This window comes from Cervus canadensis, chromosome 28, assembly GCF_019320065.1.
Source record: "Cervus canadensis isolate Bull #8, Minnesota chromosome 28, ASM1932006v1, whole genome shotgun sequence".
Lineage (NCBI taxonomy): Eukaryota > Metazoa > Chordata > Mammalia > Artiodactyla > Cervidae > Cervus > Cervus canadensis.
Genome location: NC_057413.1, coordinates 44,908,550 through 44,932,838, shown reverse-complemented (window position 1 = coordinate 44,932,838; position 24,289 = coordinate 44,908,550). Strand labels below are relative to the sequence as shown.

The following is a 24,289-nucleotide window of genomic DNA, read 5'->3' as shown; positions in this document are numbered from 1 at the left end:
TGAGGCAGAAGGAGTCAGAAGTTTCGGGAGCCAGTGCCTGAGAGAGGTCAAGGGTCAGTGCAAGAGCCGAGAAGGAGATGGTGAAGCAGACGATCCAAATTTTCGCCAGGGTGAAGCCCACTGTCCGGAAGCAGCAGCAAGGGGTACGGGTCGGAGCAGCACGGGCGCCGGCGCGGCGGGGCCTCTCAGGCCGGGGGAGGGGCGGCACGCGAGGGTCCCCGGCCCGGGTGAGGGCTTCGGCGCCCGGCGCGGGATGCGGCCAGGCGTCCAGCACACTCGGTTCTAGCAGTGGAGCAGCCCACAGACGCCAACACTTTGCTGTCAGGGGGCGCGGACAGACAGGCACTCAGCCCGTTTCCATCCGACACAGACCTGCGGGCCCCGATTAACCTGCACGGAACCACCTGTGTACTCCGGGAACACGTGTTCACGCAGCTGCAGACCCGTGCACGCACATGTACATCTGCGTGTATGCGTGATCATAGGCTAGCCTCAGCTGTGCGCCGTTATTGCACTTTTCTCGAAAACAGTCACGCAGCTCTGCCCACCCAGGTGCTTTCAAACTTCTGTTTCACCCTCGGGCAAAACGTGCAAGCCAGAGATAGTGTCTACACACGTCTAAGATGTTACGGATGATAGATACAGATAGAGACACGCAGAGCCTACACGGTGGTTCTCACGCAGTGGGCCCTTAGGGTTTTTTGACTATATTGTCATTCTGAACATAAACGTTGACATACACTCGTTGCAGATGTAAACAGGTATGTATGCAACTTACACAAAGAATGTACATACCTTTTATTTTGAAAACATTAACTGAGCATTTACTTGGCGTTTCCTCAAGGATGCTAAGCTCAGAAGTGTACAAAGGAAGCTAAGGCGTGATCCTACTCTGAGCAGAAATACTTTGAATGCTCCTCAGATGTTTCAAAACATTGTTTTCTTTCCCTGGGAGGGAGCGTATTCATTCTTACCCCTTAGATCCTTTGTCTGCATTATCCCTGAGTCTCATGAAAACCCTGCAAGGCTGATGTTTTCCTCATTTTATAGATGAGGAAGCTGAGTCTCAGACAGGTTAAATAATTTGGCTCAGCCAGCCACCTGGTGAGTGGCAGAACCCTGATTTTAATTAAGGATTTTTTTATTCCAAAGCTTTTGGGACAAAACCTTTCTGCCTCAGAAAATAAGGATATAGGCAACGGCCATCTGAGTCATATTCATGAGTCTCTGGAATGGGTATATTTTTAATAATATTTTATCTCTACTCCATTATCTACAAAGAGTGTATGTATATATGTAACAACATTTGCGGTTGTCTAGTCATTAAGTCGTGTCTGACTCTTTTGCGACCCCATGGACTGTAGCCCACCAGGCTCTTCTCTCCATGGCATTGCCTAGACACAAATACTGGAGTGTGTCACTATTTCCTTCTCCGGGGGATCTTCCTGACCCAGGGATCAAACCAGTATCTCTGTCTCCTGCATTGGCAGGTGGATTCTTTACTACTGAGCCACCTGGGAAGCCCATGTAACATCATGTGAAGTGAAAGTCGCTCCGTCGTGTCTGACTCTTTGCGACCCCATGGACTATAGAGTCCATGGAATTCTCCAGGAAAGAATACTGGAATGGGTGGCTTTTCCCTTCTCCAGGGGATCATCCCAACCCAGGGATCGAACCCAGGTCTCCCTCCTTGCAGGCGGATTCTTTACTAGCTGAGCCACAAGGGAAGTCCATGTAACATCATAGCAGCTCATAATTTAAGATTTGCCTCGTGTAAATTTATATATTTAAAACAAGGAGAATATAGTGTCTTGTCATTGTTTTCATCTTCAGTCTTTTCATTTGTGGAATACGGTTAGGAAAAGATGCATGAAAACACTCTAAGTGTGGCATTTAAAAAATTTAAGGAATATAGACTATGGAAAGCAACCATTGAGTATCTTCCCATTTTTTCTCCTCTTACATTCTCTTACAAGGTTTTTTTTTAAAGTACATCACATATAAAGATTACCCCCACACCCACATTTTCCCCCATACCCACCCCCAGATTCTTAGCTAAAAATACTGAACCTGCCTATATTGACTCAGCAGTCAGAAACAGGTGCTTGGATGTGATCATGTGACAGGATGGATAGAGGTGGGACTGAGGGGGGGAGTTGATAGAGAACGTTGGATTTGACTTGAACTTCTTTCCTTAAAGTGCAGTCTTTGTATTTTTTAAATGTGCCTTCTTTTGCATTTCTTCCGTGAGATTCTGTGGAATGTCTTGTTTGCTATTCCATGAAATATTTTTAGGTATCATATTGTGCTTTAATAATGCCAGATTCTTACTGAGTTGCAACATTATGCCATGTACAGAAAAATCACGGAACACAGATGAACGAGTTTTGAATTAGTGTATCCCTACCCTTCCTTAGAAATCCCACTGTTAGCACCCTGTACTTTTGCTACCAAAGATTGTGTGGTTGTTTCACTGATTAGATATACCCCTTGTAGCATTAAACTAAGAGTGACTCAAAGGTATTTTTTTTTTCTTCTTCATTTTGTGGCTCTGTTACTTCATTAATCATACTCCCTGAGACCCTATAAATCAAATGATGATAATTTATAGATTAATATATTAAAAGATACATAAGATGACCCTCTGTGATAATTTTAACAGTAGCAGTGCTTTTCATTTGCATAGTGCTTTGTATATTTTGAAATATCTTCATATTCATCCTTGCATTTGGTTTAATTGTCTCCTATTAAAGAACAGCTCCATCTCAAATATTTTTATGACTAACAGTAGAAAGCCAGTCTATTAGACTAAACAAGTTTTCTTGTTGTGGACTTTTCTTAATGCCTCAAAGAATGGCTTAATGAGAGGAGTGGAAAGTCACTGTTCCTACTCTGTTAATAGTTATTGGCCCTTTTTGTCTTCTGAGTACTGTTACAGGTTTTTAAAAAATGTATGGCATCCCTCACTCCTGTATGCTTTTTTGTCTTACCCTTTCACTCACCTGTCTAACCGTTAACCTTTTTAAGAAAACAATGTAGTGCCCTATAGAATATAATTTTTAAATGTCTCTTGAGAAAATCTAACCAGAAAGCCTTGGACCTGATGCCATAACTTTCTATGAATAATTTTATTTTACAGCATGACTTTTCTTACATGAATTCCTCACATTTTAAATGAGAGAGCTCAATAAAAATCTGCTTAGGAAAATTATTCAGACTTTCTGGAGATTTAGGTAGGCTTTTTACTTATTTCAGAATATGACTTTCCCCCCATAATCAAGCATCTAAATGGGTCTTAAACAGGAAGTATTGCTTGTTAGAAAGAATTTTATTTCTTGGTGAAAGACAAGAAGTCTTTTTTAAAAACCTCTAAACCTAATGACTAACATTTTTTATGGTGCATTACAAAATGCTTCCATTTCCATGACATCATTTGATCCCCACAGCAATCTTGTAATGGAGGCGATTCTGTTTTCTTCATCTTATGTATGTACTGAGATGCTAAAAGTGGTGACTGGTCACACAGCTGGTAAATTGAGATCAGTGTTAGACGCAGGTCTTTGGACATCAAATTGTAGACTTCTGTTTATTCCCTATGATCTGTTTATAGGCTGGACTCTTGCTTTTCCTGGACAATAAGTAAAGGGGTAGATAACCAAGAAGAGAATCAGAATATTACAGTTGTAAAGGGGGTTGGTTAAGACCCTTCATTTCCCTATCTGCTTAAAGAGGTTAAGTGATTTCTCTCAGGTCATTTTCTAATTAGTGGCTGAACTGGGAGGAGAACCTAGAAAATGACATCAAAGACGTGAATTACATGTGTCTTTTGAAACCACATGTCTTTTATCAAATGCTTAAATATGTCTCATGGAAACTCGGACTTCTTTGAACATAACTTGAATTAGGGCATTCTTGTGAGCTCTCTGAGAAGGCTCAGACCCAGGCCTTTCATCTCTGTGTCTAGCATTTTGTAAATGCTGAGAAATGCTTATTGGTTGTAGTAAAATGTTAATTTCTGGCACATAATTCCAAAGCAATACTTAGAGAATATGTTGTTGTCAGGGCTATTACTTTCTCAACAATGGAGACAGACACTCAAAGACTCAAATTTGAGTATTAGATCATTCAAAGAGGATCTGAGCTTTGATCAGGCATTGATTTAGGTTTTATTTTTTGTTCAGTTCCATATATTTGTTTGAGTGTGCTCAGAGTTTAAACAGGAAAATTATCCAAGTTGTGTTATGTTATGACTTTTTATCTGAAAAGTACAGTTGTTAAAATACTATTACAAAACATGTCATAATAACATGGTTATTGTTCAAGTTGTAATTTTATCATTTTATATTCATTTATTGTCTTCATATTTGCAGATTTATTCCATAGATGAAGATGAAAAATTAACACCTAGCTTGGAAATCATATTACCTCGTGATTTGGCAGATGGATTTGTGAATAATAAGCGAGAAAGCTACAGATTTAAGTAAGCTTTCCTTTTTTCATCTTCAGTTCTGTTTTACTATTGAAGTGACTCTTGTACTGCTTTAATATCCACTGTGAAATCATTGGTATCATTTCTTGGGGAGAATGTAGTACAGTTCTCTATCTTATCTAGTAAATAGAATTCAAGTTGTCTTTTCACTACTGTGCCAAGCATTATAAAGGGGGTATATTTCTGTATCCAACAGGCTATCCTAAGATCCTACCCTTTTTTTAAAAAAAAATTACATCTGTTTATCAAGTGTTATCTTTTCCTTTTTGGCCCACTTTTAGGACATTTAATGCGTGACTAAAATTTATTAAAGATGACAACTTAAGGAACAATCTGTATGCTGAATAGGTGAGCTTTCTTAATAACATAAAAGGTATAGTGACCTCACATGTGCATATGTACACTCTGTGCCTGTACTGTCTATGGTACCAGCCACTAGCCACGTGTAGCTCCTAAGCACTTGAAATGGAGCTAGTCTGAATTGAGATGTGCTGTGAGTATGAGATATATCAAGGGTTTTTGAAAGAGTACTCTGAAAAAAGAATATAAAATAGCTCAATAATTCTTTTCATATTAATTACACAGTAAAGTGATAAAATGTTGAATATATTGTGCTAAAATATATTATTAAATTTAATTTCACCTGTTTCATTTCAGTTAAAAAAATGTGGCTAGTAAAAATTTTAAATTACATATATACTCATACTTATGGGTTGCATTTTATTCTCTGTCACAGTGTTGAACTGCAAGATTCAGAGGAAAAGCAACATTCAGCCACTCCCGGATTTTCATCAGTGCCTTTGGTCCAAATAACTCTCCTGGTAGGCAGGCCTTAAATTTGGAGATTACAGCCATTCCATACTGTCTTTATTCTCCAGTTTCAGATGGCATAATTTCTTTTAATATCCCCACTTTTAATTTCTGGAGAAGTTTGAGCCCAAGTTAAACCCATATTTAATCTCTGGGCCAAATGAGAAGGGAATAGCTACCCACTCCAGTATTCTTGCCTGGAAAATTCCTTGGACAGAGGAGCCTGGCGGGCTACACTCCATAGCATCACAAACAGTTGGACACGACTGAGTGACTATGTATGGTCCTGCTGAAGGTGTCCTAATTGCCCTCTTGTGTTCCTCTCTAGGCTGTTCTGCATGGGCCTTAATTTGAGACCGTTCCTGCCCTTGCCCATGGATAGAACCACCTCAGATACTTTTTTGTGTTTCTCTCTCTCTACTTCTTGTTTCTCCTCCCTCCTCATGATGATGATGATGATGATGACTTTGTCTGATAAAGATTCTCTTTGGTCTTCACAACTCCCCCTTATGTCTATCATGGTTATCTCTCCCGCCACCTCCACATCTGTGTCTTGTGTCACCTTTTACAGTAAGGACAGCAGAATGACTAGCCCATGGTTGCATGGTGAGGTAGGTCTAACCTTGTCTTTGTGGCTCCTCATTGCCTTATATTCTGTCCTTTAAGGAGTAGCCTCATAATACACGACTTACTTTTCTGAAGGGGGCATTCTCCCGTTGGTATAAGCATGCAACATACCTTACTAGCGATGACTTAATGACAGCTGGGCTAGGCCTGTCTCCACAAAGCCACAATTTCCTAAAACATTGTATTCAGCTTGATTCTGTTTGATTGCTAAGAAACAATTGGCCATGTCCCTATCTTTTGGCCATTTCCAAAGTATTCTGTATGTTATGCAGATATAAACAGTGTATTTTCACATACGCTTATTGAAAAAGTGCTGTTTGCTTATTTTTAAATCTCTTGATCATTCTTCCTAAACATCTGAATTAAAAATCTTTATTTTATTTGATGTAATAAAGTAAGATTTATTTTCATAGGAAGATATCTGATTACATTGCTGAATGAATTAAATTCAGTTACAAATAGAGAGTGTATAGTATGATCCATATACATGAAATAAGATTAAATTTGGAAAACTAAAATTAAAGGATTTTTTTTTTCTTCATGAGCTTCCCAACATCCATTGAGCTTTCCAATTTCCATTATGTTATCCTCACAAGTCAGAGAATAGGGAATAGCTTTCAATTTGTGTCACCTATAGGATGATAGAAACAAAAAAATATTGGCTTTAGTATTTTAAATAAAGAAATTAGGAAATCATGTATGTTCAGAGATAAAATATTTAAGCATTTTAAAGGCTGTTTTCACCCAAGAAAATTCATGCAGTCAGTGAATCTGTATTACCCATCCACTACGTGCTGCTTTCATGGTGGGAATACAGCAAGGATGCACCAAATTTCTGCTCTCAGGTGCTTGCATTTTAGTGGGAGAAGATAAATGGGCAGTGTGTGTGTGTCAGAAAGCTTGAGTACCATGGAGGAAAATACGTTAAGGGAAGGGGAATAAGGATTGCCGGGATGAGGGGCAGCAAACTGGAGGCATGGCTGCAGTTTTTCACAGGGGCTTCGGGGAAGGTGAACATTTTAACAGAAACTTGAAGGAGGTAAGGAAACCAGACACTCTGCTGTGTGAGGAATGGGAATTCCAATATCAGGATAGAGCAAAAATGAAGTTCCTGGGATGAGAGAGTGCCTGGCTTGCTTGAAGAAGCACAAGGAATGTGTGTGGCTAGAGGAGAGTGAGCAAGAGGGCTGGAGGGAGACGAAGGCTAAGGGGCAGCAGAGTGGTCAGCTACTTTGGAGCTTTTCCCGAGGTGCTCAGGGAAGGTAATGGAGGGTTGTGAACAGAAGACTGGACTAATTTCACTTATGTTTTAGCAGGATCATTCTTGCCAACGTGTAGATAATGGACTAAAAGAGGGCCAAGGGACACCAGGCAAGAAATTATGGTTGCTTGGGCCAGAGTAGTAGTGAGTGGAAATGTTGAGAAGTAATTGGGTTCTGCTGCGTGTGTTTTGAAGGTCAGGCGAGCAGAGTTTGCTGATGGGTTGGATAGAGTATAATGGAAAGAGAGGAGTCAAGCATATATTCTAAGATTTTGGACTGAACTTTGCAAAAGATAGAGTTGGCACTTACCAGGATGGAGAAGACCAGAAGAAGCTGGTTTGGCATGAGAAGTAATCAGCATATACCACATTTGAAATGGAGTGTAGGAAAAACCTACACAATCTTCCAATCTCAAAGAAGGGCAATGCCAAAGAATCTTCAAACTACCATGCAATTGCACTCATTTCACATGCTAGCAAAGTAATGCTCAAAATCCTTCAAGCCAGTCTTCAACAGTATGTGAACCAAGAACTTCCAGATGTACAAGCTGGATTTAGAAAAGGCAGAGGAACCAGAGATCAAACTGCCAATGTCTGTTGGACCATAGAAAAAGCTAGAGAATTCCAGAAAAACATCTACTTCTGCTTCATTGACTATGCTAAAGCCTTTGACTGTGTAGATCACAGCAAACTGGAAAATTCTTAAAGAGAAAGGAATACCAGACCACTTTACCTGCCTCCTGAGAAACCTGTATGTAGGTCAAGAAGCAACAGTTAGAACCGGACATGGACAATGGACTGGTTCAAAGTTGGGAAAGGAGTATGTCAAGGCTATTTGTCATCCTGCTTATTTACCTTATATGCAGAGTTCAGTACAGTCGCTCAGTCATGTCCGACTCTTTGTGACCCCATGAATTGTAGCACGCCAGGCCTCCCTGTCCATCACCAACTCCCGGAGTTTACTCAAACTCGTGTCCATTGAGTCGGTGATGCCATCCAGCCATCTCATCCTCTGTCATCCCCTTCTCCTCCTGCCCCCAATCCCTTCCAGCATCAGGGTCTTTTCCAATGAGTCAACTCTTCGCATGAGGTGGCCAAAGTACTGGAGTTTCAGCTTCAGCATCGGTCCTTCCAGTGAACACCCAGAACTGATCTGCTTTAGGATGGACTGGTTGGATCTCCTTGCAGTCCAAATGACTCTCAAGAGTCTTCTCCAACACCACAGTTCAAGAGCATCAATTTTTCGGCGCTCAGCTTTCTTCACAGTCCAACTCTCACATCCATACATGACCACTGGAAAAACCATAGCCTTGACCAGACGGACCTTTGTTGGCAAAGTAATGTCTCTGCTTTTTAATATGCTATCTAGGTTGGTCATAACTTTCCTTCCAAGGAGTAAGTGTCTTTCAATTTCATGGCTGCAGTCACCATCTGCAGTGATTTTGGAGCCCCCCAAAATAAAGTCTGACATTGTTTCCACTGTCTCCCCATCTATTTCCCATGAAGTGATGGAACCAGATGCCATCATCTTGGTTTTCCGAATGTTGAGCTTTAAGCCAACTTTTTCACTCTTCTCTTTCACTTCCATCAAGAGGCTTTTTAGTTCCTCTTCACTTTCTGCCATAAGGGTGGTGTCATCTGCATATCTGAGGTTATTGATATTTCTCCCAGCAATCTTGATTCCAGCTTGTGCTTCTTCCAGCCCAGCGTTTCTCATGATGTACTCTGCATATAAGTTAAATAAACAGGGTGACAACATACAGCCTTGACGTACTCCTTTTCCTATTTGGAACCAGTCTGTTGTTCCATGTCCAGTTCTAACTGTTGCTACCTGCAGAGTACATCATGTAAAATTCTGGGCTGGATGAAGCATAAGCTGGAATTAAGATTGTGGGGAGAAATATCAATAACCTCAGATATGCACATGACACCACTCTTATGGCAGAAAGTGAAGAGGAACTAAAGAGCCTCTTGATGAAGGAAGGTGAAAGAGGAGAGTGAAAAAGCTGGCTTAAAACTCAACATTCAAAAAACAAAGATCATGGCATCAGGTCCTATCACTTCATGGCAAATAGATGGGTAAACAGTGGAAACAGTGACAGGCTTTATTTTCTTGTGCTCCATAATCACTGCAGATGGTGACTGCAGCCATGAAATCAAAAGACACTTACTCCTTGGAAGAAAAGCTATGACAAACACAGACAGTGTATTAAAAAACAGAGACATTACTTTGCCTACAAAGGTCCATATAGTCAAAGCTATGGTTTTTCCAGTAGTCATGTATGAATGTGAGAGCTGGGCAATAAAAAAGGCTGAGCACTGAAGAATCGATGCTTTCAAACTGTGGTGTTGGAGAAAACTCTTGAGAGTCCCTTGGACAGCAAGGAGATCAAACCAGTTACTCCTAAGGGAAATCAACCCTGAATATTCATTGGAAGGACTGATGCTGAAGCTGAAGCTCCAAAACTTTGGCCACCTGTTACAAAGAGCAGGCTCAGTGGAAAAGACCCTGATGTTAGGAAAGATTGAAGGCTGGAAAAGGGGACAACAGAGGATGAAATGGTGAATAGCGTCACCTACTCAACGGACACTAGTTTGAGCAAGCTCTGGGAGATAGTGAAGGATAGGGAAGCCTGGCATGCTGCAGTCTATAGGGTCGCAAAGAGTCGAACAGACTGAACGACTGAACAACAGCAATAACGTGACCTCCTAATAAATGAAAGGACCTGCTTGGAATCAGGAAACTTAAGTTATGTCTCAAGGCACACTGTAGATTAGCTCCAGGACCAAGAGTAGATTGCTTTATCTCTCCAGGCCTCCGTTTCTTCCTCTGGAAAGGATTAGATTAAACCTCTTAAACTGTATGATTTTATTTTGCTTTTTAGTGGCTTTCAGAAGACAGCTGATCATAATGAATTTCCAGATTATTGTATAGCTCTGTTATATAAAATAAGGTGTTTGAGAGTGATGATATTTGATGTTTAATGCACAATGTATGCTTTATTGAACCTCCTCCCATCTCTTTGGTTTACATGGTGGTAGATGTCATTCCCCTTAAGGAAGTGGGGTTGTGTATGTATGTTAGTCCCTCGGTCGTGTCTGACTCTTTGTGACTCCATGGACTGTAGCCCACCAGGCTCCTCTGTCCATGGGATTCTCCAGGCAAGAATACTGGAGTGGGTAGCCATTCCCTTCTCTAGGGGGATCTTCCCAACCCAGGGATCAAGCCCAGCTCCCCTGCATTGCAGGTAGATTGCTTACCATCTGAGCCACCAGGGAAGTGTAAGGAAGTGGGGTTGGGAATGACTAATTCATTTACTCAGTCATCACCAACTTGGTAAAAGAATCAAAACAACCTCAGAAGCATCGTCATCACCGAAAAGCACCACTGGGTCCCTGTTTAGACATCACAGTGGGCAGTCCTCCAAAGAGCAGTTGAGCAGCCGCGTTATCTCAATATTCATACCTGAAGCCCTCAAACACCTTTGGGGTTTTGAGGAGTGTTCTGGGCACACTCAGTAAATATTGCTAAATTATAATCCTGTCTGCTAAATGAGTACCCAGAGTGCCTTACAATCTCTCTTTATATACAGTTTCATTATTTGCTTCTTCAAGAGGGTGGTTGTTATGCTATAGGAATCTTTTGAAATGAATGTTGTTGAAAGACAGTGAAATTCATTCCATTTTATATTTCCAATCCAGCTCCAGACATCCTTCTGAACTCCTTAGTAGTGAAAACAAACCTACATTTCATGTCATCTCTACTTTAATTGAACTCGTGCCCAATTCACTTGTGTGGGCAGACACACACACCACTTTGAAAGCTGCTTTGGATATGTATGTTTCAAAGGCTTTGCTCTAAAATCCTCCCCCTCTCAATTTTTATTTCGAAAACTTTTAAATATGCAGAAGAAATGGAGGAATAATGGCAAGCAAATCTCCTCTACCCTTTGTGGGAGAGTCACCAATTATTAACGTTTTGTCCTGTACACTTATATTTTCTCTCTCTCTGTCTCTCCGCCTTCTCCTTGTCTTTTCCCCGCTTCTCACCTTTTTTCCCCCATTGGTCTTGCTGCCTCTGTCTTCGTGATGTTTGAAATGGGGGCCATACTTGCTGGTAGTGAGTAAACAGACTGTATGAGGGTGGGTTGTGCATCTTCTCGGGGCTTCCCTAGTGGCTCAGACGGTAAAGAATCCACCTGCCATGCGGGAGACCTGGGTTCAGTCCCTGGGCTGGGAAGATCCCCTGGAAGAAGGCATGGCAACTCACTCCAGTATTCTTGCCTGGAGAATCCCCATGGGCAGAAGAGCCTGGCACAGTCCATGGGGTCACAGAGAGTCAGACACGACTGAGTGACTAAGCACAGCACAGTGCATCTCCTCAGGTGTCTGGCGGTGCTTGTGATCCTGTCCTGAGCTAAGTCAGATGCCACTGCAATAAGGGTGCTGTGGCCACCATCCTGTCTCCCCAGTCCCCTCGCTGTGCCAGTCAGATCAAGATTTCCTTTACAATACAGCTCTATTTTAATGTACTGTTTGACTTTTGACTTTGAGCAACAAAATGAAACAAACTATCCTGAGAATTAAGTAGCTGATCCTAGGATGCAGTAATTAATGGAAGATAAACTTCAATTCAAACATTAAAACTGAGTTCAATAATCATGTATTTCACAGCTGCATCTTTTTCTTACAGGTCAGACATCAGAAGTTCTTTGGCTGTTTACGTCCTGTTCTTGGGTTTTCATTTCATGCACTTAATCTCGATCTGAATTTGATGCCAATTGCAGACACTGTCCCTCTTGAGAGCTAAAAAACACACAGTTTATTATTTGGTTCAAAGCTGCTGCAGTTTTTCAGAGGGATTTATTGTGCAGATCTTGTCAAAGCAATACTGTTTACCCATCATTTGTATACAGGGGTACAAGAGCTCAGTGTATTTGGGGCTACAGGGCAAACATTGTGTTAGGTTAGGTAAGCCTAATGATGTAAATATGGGGTAATTTACAGAGCTTTTAGGAGGAAAAAAATGGATTAATCCAATAGTGTTTGAAGGCTCAGCTTTTAAATAATTACTGTTTTCACATTTGCAGATTTCAAAGGATTTTTGATCAGGATGCAAAGCAAGAGACCATTTTTGAAAACATTGCCAAACCAGTTGCTGAGAGGTAGGATTTCCTATATTTTGTTCAGTGGGTTAGTGGTTTTTCATCTTGCCTTCAATTCTCAGATAATTGTGGTAATGCGCTCCAGTCTATCAATTATATACTCAGGCTGCAGGGCATGTGATGATGGTAGCACTAATACTTTCTCTTCTTACAGCTTGTTTGTTTTAGATTTAGATACTCAAAATTTAGAGCCTCAAAACAAACCGGTGAGACAGACAGAATACATATTACTACTCCCATTTTGAAAGATATGTAAATCTCTGAGGATTGAAGAGACCAAGTAGCACTGCTCAGGGTTGGTAGCTAGTGGTGGCAGAGTCCCAGATGGTTGTCTAACTGTGAAGTCCAGTGCTGTTTGCTCAGTACAGTATTTCACGCCTGTGGTTGGACGGATGAAGGACTGTGACACCCGGGAGGCCTAAGTCTGATTGACCCAACTCTACCCTCAGGGTAATAACTCTATTTCAAAACTTGGCTCTTCACTTAGGTCCCTTTTGTTTCTGCATATCCAGGTAGTTCTGGGCTGCTGACTATTAAAACCAAACTCACCTGAGAATAAATAATCGTGAATAAATCCGAGTGCCATTTTATTAATCTATGTTGGTGAAGTCTCCTTGGTACTGGATGCTCAAGTCCTTAGATGAGCACCCTCTCCTATAGGGAGTCTATATGGGAAACTACTACTAATAAGGTGGCTTTCTGCTCCTGAAATCATTGGGTGATTTTAGTGATCTAAGTATCCCCAGGTACTTCTATCTTTATGACTAGAATGAAAAATACATCTGCTGAACAAACTCATTTTTCAAGTCTACTGATCAGTGCCTTCTCAACCACAACCTTGCCGGAAATATATCAACACATATTGTCTCCTAAGTGCCTGTTTCATGAATACTACTCAAACGATGCCCTTCTCTCTCTCTCTCTCTTTTTTTTTCCCCAGCTTTATTGATATATAATTGACATATGACATTGTGTAAGTTTAAGGTATATGTGTTGCTTTGACACATTTATAAATGATGTCACCAAAATGATTATCACCATAGTACCAGCTACCACGTCCATCTCATCACATAGTTCCCATTTCTTTTTTGTGCTAAGAACATTTCAGATTTGCTCTCTTAGCAACATTTAAGTATTTGGTACATTTAACTATTTGGTACATATAAAAGTATTATTAGCTACAATCACCATGCCACCCATTAGATCCCTGAACTCTTTTTATACTGTCTTCCATCACAGTTGGTAAGATATAATTGAATAGGTCTAAGCTATTTTAGTTGTAGTCACAATCTAGTAGCATCTCTCTAGACTAAATTCAGGTCTCCTTGACTGGGTGTCACACATTTCTAAAATTCTGTTCTTTTTAGTAATGTTTCAGGTTGTGTCATTTTTCAGGTAGCTCATCTCGTGTGTTTTATTTTGTGATGTCCTAAAGTCATGTGGGGAGGGTACATCAGTTTGTGCTTTATGGATGTCTATTTATTCCCCCCGTTACTGACTGCCTCTCCCATCTCGAGCCCACTTCCCACTCCAGCTCCTGCTGTGCCCTCTGCCTGGAATTCTCTTTCTTCAGAAATCTGCCTGCTTGCTTTCTGAGCTCTTTTAAGGCCTTTGCTCACGTATCCCCTTCTCAGCCAGGCCATCTGTTCTTAGAACCCGACTTGAAACTGTGTTCTCTGTCGCCCTTCCCTATATATTTGTTTTAGCATCTGAAACCCTATATAGTTTCCTTACTAGTTTTTTTTTTTTTTTTTTTTTTTTTTGCTTGTCAGCCTTCTACCAGAACAAAAGCTCCATGAAGGCTGGGGATTTATTTGTTTTGTTCACTGACCTGACAGAGATACCCGACTTGATGATGACAAGATCTCAAACATAACAGGCAAGAGCTTTGTTATCCAGGATGCTCAAGTCGTTATCGAGGTTGCTCAAGTGAATTATATCATTTATCAATAGGAAACATTCCTCACTGTCCTTTTTAATACTTTTCTTCTTGCATCCCAACTTTCCTGAAACTGTTTTTGCTGTTTGTTTCCCCCCCACCCCGTTGGCCTTTATCTAGTTTCTGTTTCTCAATCTCTTCCCTCAGCTGCCCTGTGTCATTTTGTTTTTAAATATAGGTCTGGTGAATAAAATATAGCTGGCTTTTGCCTTTGTAGCCAAACTCAGAGTCCCTGATATTTAATTAATTACTTTAACCTATTTATATTTATTATAGTTACTGTAATAGTGTTTGGAGCAATTGTTCTTCTCTATTTTTTTTCCATTTATCATACTTTCTATTTTTTTTTCCTTTCTTGCTGTTTGTTTGTTTGTCCTCTTTGTTGTTGTTTTTGCTGCTTTATTTTCTCTCTCAAGGTATAAACACTTCTCTGTGATTTAATTCAGATATTTAAGCTCATCTGTGCTTTTTCTCAACATCTAATCTTCTTCCCTCTTGCTTGTCTGGCCCTCTTCTGCTCAGGCAGGGCCCTTAGCACACTTTTACTTTGCCTTTCCTACTCTCCTAGCACTTAAATTGTTGAGATCTACCCATAATTCCACTCTGGGTTGTTAATTATTTTCATGATCAGCATTTACTTAAGCTTATCTATAACTTGTATTTGTTTCTTGGCTCATCACTGTTTCTTATACTTATGTCTGTTTCTTGGGTTCTCTTTTAGTTTTGCTGGTAATCATCATTAACAATTTTTTAGAGAGAACTCAAGACTGAGGAGCTTTCTGAAGCTTTCATTCTCCTTCACAGTTAAATGACCATTTGGCCAGGTATAGAATTCTAGGTTAAAAAATCATTTCTCTCATCACTGTGAAGACATTGCTTCATTGTCGCCTTGTATGCAGTGTTGCTGAAGAGACACCAGGGTCTGTCTGGACCTTATTTCTTCTTAGGAATTACACTTTTGTCCTAGATGTTTTTGGATATTTTTTCTTTTTTCTTTTTTTGTATTCTCTATCATCTCACTTTTAAATTCTTAACTTTTACAATTTTATTTTTTCATTTGTAGGAAATGGAAAAAAAAATGTGTATTCTTGTTTATCAGTGTGATATCCTTCTTTCTCCTTCCGAAGAAAATTAGCATCTCGTTTTGGAAACACTGGCTTTTCTTTCTATATGTGGTTTCTCTATGTGAATGTTCTTCTGCTGTAGAGTTGGTGCCTTGCTTTTCCGCTATAGAATTTTCCCAGACGTTTGGTGATTCTCAGCAGTGGGCTTACCTCTGTCAGTTGCCAGGGCCGTCATCTGTTTGGGAATGTGGTTTCTGTTCACTGTGGCTCCCCTCATGTCTATGGTGAAGGAATGGTGTGTGGGCTGTGGGCAGGGTGTCCCTGAGCTGGTCTGCTGGCTGTGAGAACGCTTTTTTCTCCTGGTTGTTGCTTACCACCAGGGACTCTGGGCACTGTCAGTAATCCAGGCTCTTCCTCTGCTGGAAAGTGTTCTTCAATGTTGGATGAACAGATGGAGGCAAACTCACACCTCTCTCTGATTCATCTGCAGAGGAGGGGGTCATTAAGCAAATTAACACTGGACTAAGAACCTAGGAGAATCACTATTTTCATTGCCTTTAAATATGTCATATGCAGTGTGTTCACACTTTTTGAAAACTTGAATTGTGTGACTCTGAAATGGTAAAATACAAGGTAACAATAAAATCTCATTTATACACAATATTTGAAATAATAATTACCCCCATAAATTGAAAAAAAATTTAAAGAATTGTTTAACTTGGCAGTCCTGGTGAATGGAATCTGTGCCACTTTAGATGTTAAACGGAAATGGCTGCTCCTGGTGAAGATTAGTCTCCAGGAACAAATTCCTAGCATAAATCCAATTCATCTCCACCATCGCTTTAAAGCTGCTCTATTGGGCTAACCCACTGTAGCTTAATTCTGGTTACTGTGTGCAATTGGAGCTAAATAAAATTAATCACATTTCTTTCCAAAATTCTGTAATTCAAGAATCTTACTATTTTTAGACATGCCTTTTCCTACTTAATTCAAATCAGTAATATGACTCATGACTACAGAATTGCGGGACTGGTGGTGAGAATTCATAAAGCCTTAAACTTGTATCTTTGTGGTTATTTGCTGCTCAGCAGTCTCTACTAGGAAGCACATTCCGCCTCTTCTAAACTTTGATTTTTCTGAAATATATCCTTTGTTGTTTCAGTCAGTTCAGTTCAGTCGCTCAGTCGTGTCCGACTCTTTGGGACCCCATGAATTGCAGCACACCAGGCCTCCCTGTCCATCACAAACTCCCAGAGTTGACTCAAACTCATGCCCATCGAGTCGGTGATGCCATCCAGCCATCTCATCCTCTGTCGTCCCCTTCTCCTCCTGCCCCCAGTCCCTCCCAGCATCAGGGTCTTTTCCAATGAGTCAGCTCTTCGCATGAGGTGGCCAAAGTACTGGAGTTTCAGCTTCAGCATCAGTCCTTCCAATGAACACCCAGGACTGATCTCCTTCAGGAGGGACTGGTTGGATCTCCTTGCCGTCCAAGGGACTCTCAAGAGTCTTCTCCAACACCACAGTTCAAGAGCATCAATTTTTCGGCGCTCAGCTTTCTTCACAGTCCAATTCTCACACTTTGTTGTTTCATAACAGATAAAAACTACCTTCTGTCATATTAATTTTGCTCACAGGTTTGGGAATAACTTTTTGAAAAGATAAAATTTAGGAAGTCCACAAATGTGTTTAGTGTGTGCTATTGAACCATAGAAAAGAGTTTGTAGCTTTATTTGATAAGTTACCTGGGGTTATGCTTCTTAGACTGGAGTGTGTAGATCTTGGGAGTATGTGGTGCTCTACGAGGGGATACTTGAAGCCACAGACTGAACACGGCACATCATTGTGGAGTGTGAGTTTTACTTAAAGATTGACTCAGAAAACTTTGAAGTCTAGACTTTTTGGAGGTTTTATCACATGCACTCGTAAATCTGCAGAATCCCAGTGTTCCAGCCAATCTTATGTTATACTTAAAAGCTTCAGATGTAGGAAATTTGTTTTAGGTACAGTGAGTGCTTTAGGAAAAATTTGGAGATTTAGTGTTAGAGAAGAAATGGTTGGACTAAAATGAATAGGGTGCACATTGCCAGGAGGACGGGTTGTGGCAAAGATGTAGGTCCCCACAGCGGGCCCCACAGGATGGGTAAAGCCTCTGCATTGCAACAAGGCAGCCAGGCTGGTTTTGAAAATCTACTGTGAACCACTGCTTTTTAACCTTTGACTTCACGAATGGTGAATAATATCAAGGGCAGCCTGTCAATTTATGAGAAGAAGAGCATGAGGGGAAAAGAAAGCTCCCAGAGCCACGACCTCAGGGAGAATGTCTGTCCACCTGCGCCCTGACTGTGTGGGAGGCCAGGGCTTGGGAGAGGGCTTTCCTCCCAGAGCAGGTAGTCCCACCGGCCTGTGGGGCCAGGGCCAAGCCCATCAGGGCTCACATCTGTGCCCTAGGACACAGGCCTGGCTGGTGATGCTGTGGGTCACATCGCTTGCCCAGTCCTGCAGCACAAGCAGTGAATATAGATCATGCATCTTCAAGACAAGAGAACCAGAGCAGGAGACAAAGAGGGCCTCAGAAGTGTATTTAAAATAAATGTCTCTTTTCCTGTTTTGCATATAGGGTTATCATTACCATCTTTCTAAATTCCATATATATGTGTTAGTATGCTGTAATGATCTTTATCTTTCTGGCTTACTTCACTCTGTATAATGGGCTCCAGTTTCATCCATCTCATTAGAACTGGTTCAAATGAATTCTTTTTAATGGCTGAGTAATATTCCATGGTGTATATGTACCACAGCTTCCTTATCCATTCGTCTGCTGATGGGCATCTAGGTTGCTTCCATGTCCTGGCTATTATAAATAGTGCTGTGATGAACATTGGGGTGCACATGTTTCTTTCAGATCTGGTTTCCTCAGTGTGTATGCCCAAGAGTGGTATTGCTGGATCACAGATGTACAGAACAGACTTTTGGACTCTGTGGGAGAAGGCAAGGGTGGGATGTTTCGAGAGAACAGCATGTATATTATCTATGGTGAAACAGACCACCGGCCCAGGTGGGATGCATGAGACAGGTGCTCGGGCCAGGTGCACTGGGAGGACCCAGGGGAATAGGGTGGGGGCGGGGGGGGGGGAGGTGGGAGGGGGGATCGGGATGGGGAATACATGTAACTCCATGGCTGATTCATGTCAATGTATGACAAAACCCACTGCAATGTTGCGAAGTAACTAGCCTCCAACTAATAAAAATAATTGAAAATAAATAAATAAAATAAAACAAATGTCATTGGCCAGCTATTCACCTCCATGCTTCTACTTCATCTGGCTCAAAAAAATTTTGCAACAAGTAGAATAATCGCGTTCTGGCCTCAGCCCTGTAATAACTCACTGTGTGACTCTGGGTCAGGCCTGTCCCTTCTGAACCGGTTCTCCCATATGGCTGATGCTAAGAATACCAAGTTTACCAGGTTCTGAGGATGCAAGGAAGCAATGCCTGTCAATGGACTTTGTGAACGTCAGTGCCCTATTCAATCTAAGGGTTGAAAAGTTAGAAATCTTTATTATTTTTGGCACTTTAAAACTCTGCCCACTCACTTCTGTCTCCAGACGAAGGTGAAGTCGATGTGCTTCTCTATTAGCCTCTTCCTTGCTGTTTTTGTTGCTAAGTTGTGTCCGACTCTTTTGGGACCCCATGGACTGTAGCCCGCCAGGCTCCTCTGTCCCTGGGATTCCCCAGGTAAGAATACTGCAGTGGGTTGCCATTTCCTTCTCCAGGGGAGCTTCCTGACCCAGGGATCAAACCTGCATCTCCTGCAATCCTCTTACTAAGTACTGCTAAAAACTCTGGGCGTTGTATTTAAAAGAACATAAAAGGTAGAGATAGAAGGGTAGACTGGTCAGAGGACCTCAAGACCTAAAGGAATGACCCAGAAATGAGTTCCCAGTGTGCTTTCTTCTGTTGTTGTTGCCTTGTTATTCCAGACTGGATGCTAGAAAAAGTGACAACCAAGAAACAGCAGTAGACTTAGACAAAAGTGTCCCCCCAAATTCTGCTCTCTATAACCAAGGCACCAGGCCAGGGCGCAACCCAGTGAGACAGAAACTTTTAGATACTGGTTGCCTTACTCCATCCAGATACCATGGAAAAACCCATGACCCCCACCCTCACCCAGACAACAAAGCCTGGCTATAACAAGGCACCCCATTCTGCTGCTGCCAGGGTGGTATCTGAGAAGGAGTGGAAGGACTTTCCTCCCCTCTCAGAGGCAACAGCTTCCCCTCTCCCCTCAGCCAAGTTGTCAGTGGAAGTCTTAGGGGGATCCTGGCATTCGCCACCATCAGCAGTAACACGGCCTCCCCACCCTACTGTGGAGTCACAAGGGGCTCCGCCCTCTCCTCTCCAGGGAGATGTCAGTTGAGGCCACGAAGGGAGCCTGAAGTCTCACCTCCGCCCATAGGGATGAGGCCCACCCCACAACAGGTGTCAGAGGCAGAGTGGGGAACCAGGCCCCTTTCCCTCCCTGGCGACAGTGAGGTGACACCAGTAGCATGGTGTCAGGAGAGACCTGCCAAAACAGAAGTTTTAAGTATGATCTAGAATCTATAACTCATGCCTAAACTGTCCAGGATACAATGAAAAGTATGCTTTAAATGAGAAATATCAAGAACTAGGAAGTCACCCACTTCCATAAGGAGAAACTATTAACAGATGCTAAAACATAGATAACACAGATCTTAGAATGATCTGACAAGTATTTTATTTTTTTTTATTTTTTTTTCATTTATTTTTATTAGTTGGAGGCTACTTACTTTACAATATTATAGTGGTTTTTGTCATACATTGACATGAATCAGCCATGGAGTTACATGTATTCCCCATCCTGATCCCCCCTCCCACCTCCCTCTCTACCCAATCCCTCTGGGTCTTCCCAGTGCAGAGCACTACTTGTTCTCATGCATCCAACCTGGGCTGGTGATCTGTTTCACCCTAGATAATAACATGTTTCGATGCTGTTTCTCTTGAAAACATCCCACCGCGTCGCCTCCTCCACAGAGTCCAAAAGTCTGTTCTGTACATCTGTGTCTCTTTTTCTGGTTTTGCATATAGGGTTATCGTTACCATCTTTCTAAATTTCATATATATGTGTTAGTATACTGTATTGGTCTTTATCTTTCTGGCTTACTTCACTCTGTATAATGGGCTTCAGTTTCATCCATCTCATTAGAACTGATTCAAATGAATTCTTTTTAATGGCTGAGTAATATTCCATGGTGTATATGTACCACAGCTTCCTTATCCAATCATCTGCTGATGGGCATCTAGGTTGCTTCCATGTCCTGGCTATTATAAACAGTGCTGCGATGAACATTGGGGTACACGTGTCTCTTTCAGATCTGGTTTCCTCGGTGTGTATGCCCAGAAGTGGGATTGCTGGGTCATATGGCAGTTCTATTTCCAGTTTTTTAAGGGATCTCCACACTGTTCTCCATAGTGGCTGATCTAGTTTGCATTCCCACCAACAGTGTGAGAGGGTTCCCTTTTCTCCACACCCTCTCCAGCATTTATTGCTTGTAGACTTTTGGATAGCAGCCATCCTGACTGGCGTGTAATGGTACCTCATTGTGGTTTTGATTTGCATTTGTCTGATAATGAGTGATGTTGAGCATCTTTTCATGTGTTTGTTAGCCATCTGTATGTCTTCTTTGGTCAACCACTTGTAAAAGAATGAAACTAGAACACTTTCTAACACCATACACAAAAATAAACTCAAAATGGATTAAAGATCTAAATATAAGACCAGAAACTATAAAACTCCTAGAGGAGAACATAGGCAAAACACTCTCCGACATAAATCACAGCAAGATCCTCTATGACCCACCTCCCAGAATATTGGAAATAAAAGCAAAACTAAACAAATGGGACCTAATGAAACTTAAAAGCTTTTGCACTACAAAGGAAACTATAAGTAAGGTGAAAAGACAGCCTCAGATTGGGAGAAAATAATAGCAAATGAAGAAACGGACAAAGGATTAATCTCAAAAATATACAAGCAACTCCTGCAGCTCAATTCCAGAAAAATAAATGACCCAATCAAAAAATGGGCCAAAGAACTAAACAGACATTTCTCCAAAGAAGACATACAGATGGCTAATAAAATTCATTTTAAATGATTGTTAAAAATGTATGAAAAAGATTTAAAATTTTTTGTAAGATAATTTTATTAAATCTAAATGTAAACACTACTAAGATCTCAGTATAAATAAAGGATAACAATTTTAAAACCTTATTCCCTCCCTAAAATGAACTACTAGAGTTAAATTTTTTCTGATTTCAAAATATATTTTTAAATGTATAAAACTTAGTTTTAAACCTTTTAACAAGTGTGTAACATTGATAAATATAAATTCAAGGGTGCTTAGCAAAATCTTGAAGCCATTATTCTAATATGCTATGTGAATCTTTTCATATTTTATATATGTAAGGAAGCACATATATAGGCATGCTTTTAAAAAATAATTTTCTACTGATCTATTATATTTTCCACAGGACTACAGGGAGATGTCTTTATTATCACTGTATATACCTGTTGCCTAGGTAAGTGCTTTTTACTTGGAAGGTCAGTAAGGACTTTTTAAGTAAATTAAAAACCATTTTTTATGTTCACTGGTTTGTCAAGAGTTAAATTAATATTCCTAATCTACTTTTACTAATAAGATACAATTTTTCCCATTTTTTTCACTGAAGAATAAAACACAAGTGTTTCTTTTGGGATTTTCCTTAAAGGTTTGTTTCCAAGATTACTTGGCAAAATCATTCATCTACAAACATAATATTTCTACAAATGTTTAATAAGATTTTACAATAACTTTTTCCTAGAGTGTGAAAAATGAAAATCATAATACCCCGTGGATGTGATAGGAAACCAAGTATTTCTTTTTGGATTGGTGCTGTGGGAATAACACAGTCATATTATGCCTTTAGGAGATAATGTGTTGACTATTTGTTTATTGCTGTTGTTGTTTAAGAAATAAAGTTTACATTTATATACTTAGTCTTTAAATTTTTCACTTAAAGTGCTAATTTCCTGAAACCTAAATAAGCTTAAAGTAACAAATCACTCTATACTAATTTAACATTTTTTTCTCATTTGAATTTTGAAATCCTAAATTATATTTTAGAAGTATAAAGAAAAAAAGAGTGACTACTGAAGTATAACTTTTCTGATCAAGCATGCTCATTTGTAAACACAAGTGCTATAACATAAGATGGGTTAATAGGGCATTGAAAAAAGTTATAGATCTCAAGAAACCATAGTACAAGTCTTTTAGATAAAGTCAAATAGAAGAAAATAATTTGGGAAAAGTCATGATGGAAACATGATTTTTGAAATATTTCAAGAAAATCAATGATAAATTTTTAAAATACTAATTGGATCTCTATATGCATGAGATGAAACTAAATATTCTAATCAATATGAAAATTGATTCTACAAATTATGCCAGAATATTCTTCACTTGATTTATGTATAGGCTGTATCATTTCTATAGATTTTTGCTTAACAGCTGATTTGTTCATTTTATCCTACAGATTTTATTAATAATTATCATGGATGCCTGTGGCAATAGCTTCAGATGATTCTTCCTTCTTGATATTAATGCACTTGTGTGATCCTCTCTCCTTGGTGTGTGGGCCATACTTAGTGATCCAGTTTTAAAAAAAGAGAAATGCAAATATGTCACTTCTGAGAGACAGCTATAAAACATTGCTACTTCTGTCTTGCTCACACCCTCTTCTGCCTTTTCTTGTATGCTTTCTCTGATGAAGCCGGTGTTAATGCTGTGAGGTGTCTGTGCTGAGACACATAGAGCAAGGAGCTGAGCGTGGCCTCTGGCCACCAGTCAGTGAGGAACTGGATCCTTCAGTACAACAACCTCCAAGGTACAACAACCACAAAATAAGACTGTTGTGCCTTCTGATGAGATTATAGATCAACCAACATTTTAACTGTAGCTTTGGAATGGACCCTGATACAAATCACGCAGCTAAGTCACATTTGGATTCCTGACTCCTAGAAACTGGAAGATAATAAATGTGCTTTTTAAAACCTCTATGTTTTGAATAAATGTGTTATTCAACAATAGATAACCAATACGATGATTTTAAAATTTTAGTTTCGTAAACTCAGTAAAAATCTATGAAAAAACTTAGGTGTGAAGCTGAGACTAAGGAATTTCAGTAGATTCCATTCTTCTTTTCTGCTGTAATTCAATGTGTTTCATCCTCAACCTAAAGCTTGAAGCAAGATGTATGTTTCTAGCAGGGTCTAGTGTTCTTGGATACAGAACGAGCAATTGCCTGAATCATTCTCAATATGTTTTTTCCTAGGTTTTTTTTACACTAAGAAGCTACAGCTTTTGTCATATCATAATGATCCATTTGCTCCCTGTGTTTAGAAACAAGTTACTCCTAAAGAGCCTATTAATGACGCACTATACATGGAATGCACTTCACTGGTGACTCAGACAGTAAAGACTCTGCCCACAGTGTGGGGGACTTGAGCTTGATCTGTGGTTTGGAAGATCCCCTGGAGGAGGGCATGGCAACCCACTCCAGTATTCTTGCCTGCAGAATCCCCATGGACAGAGGAGCCTGGCGGATCACAGAGTCAGATGAGACTGAGTGACTAAGCACAGCACATATATGGAATATGGAATGAAGACTTCACTAATTATTCTATTTTTAAAAGAATAATTTTATGAAATGGACTATGTATTTTAATTTCTAATGTTGAACAATCTTTTCATTCTAAGAACTCTCAGTTCTATCATAAAAGGTTAATCTACTAAATTCAATTAGCTCACAATTCTGCATTTGTATATCAGCAATTTTGTGCTCACTAAAAAGCATCTGATACATGTGTAGACAATTTCAGTG

General features: G+C 40.3%; 1 protein-coding gene across 1 annotated transcript in view; it reads left to right on the top strand.

Moving 5' to 3' along the window:
• KIF6 (kinesin family member 6) overlaps positions 1-24,289 on the top strand; it is a 393,571-nt gene continuing 369,282 nt past the window's right edge. The window contains exons 1-3 of the mRNA XM_043450851.1: positions 1-143; positions 4,371-4,480; positions 12,278-12,352. Coding sequence (XP_043306786.1) covers positions 78-143; positions 4,371-4,480; positions 12,278-12,352 — 251 coding nt within the window. The 5' untranslated portion in view covers positions 1-77. The remainder of the gene's footprint in view (positions 144-4,370; positions 4,481-12,277; positions 12,353-24,289) is intronic.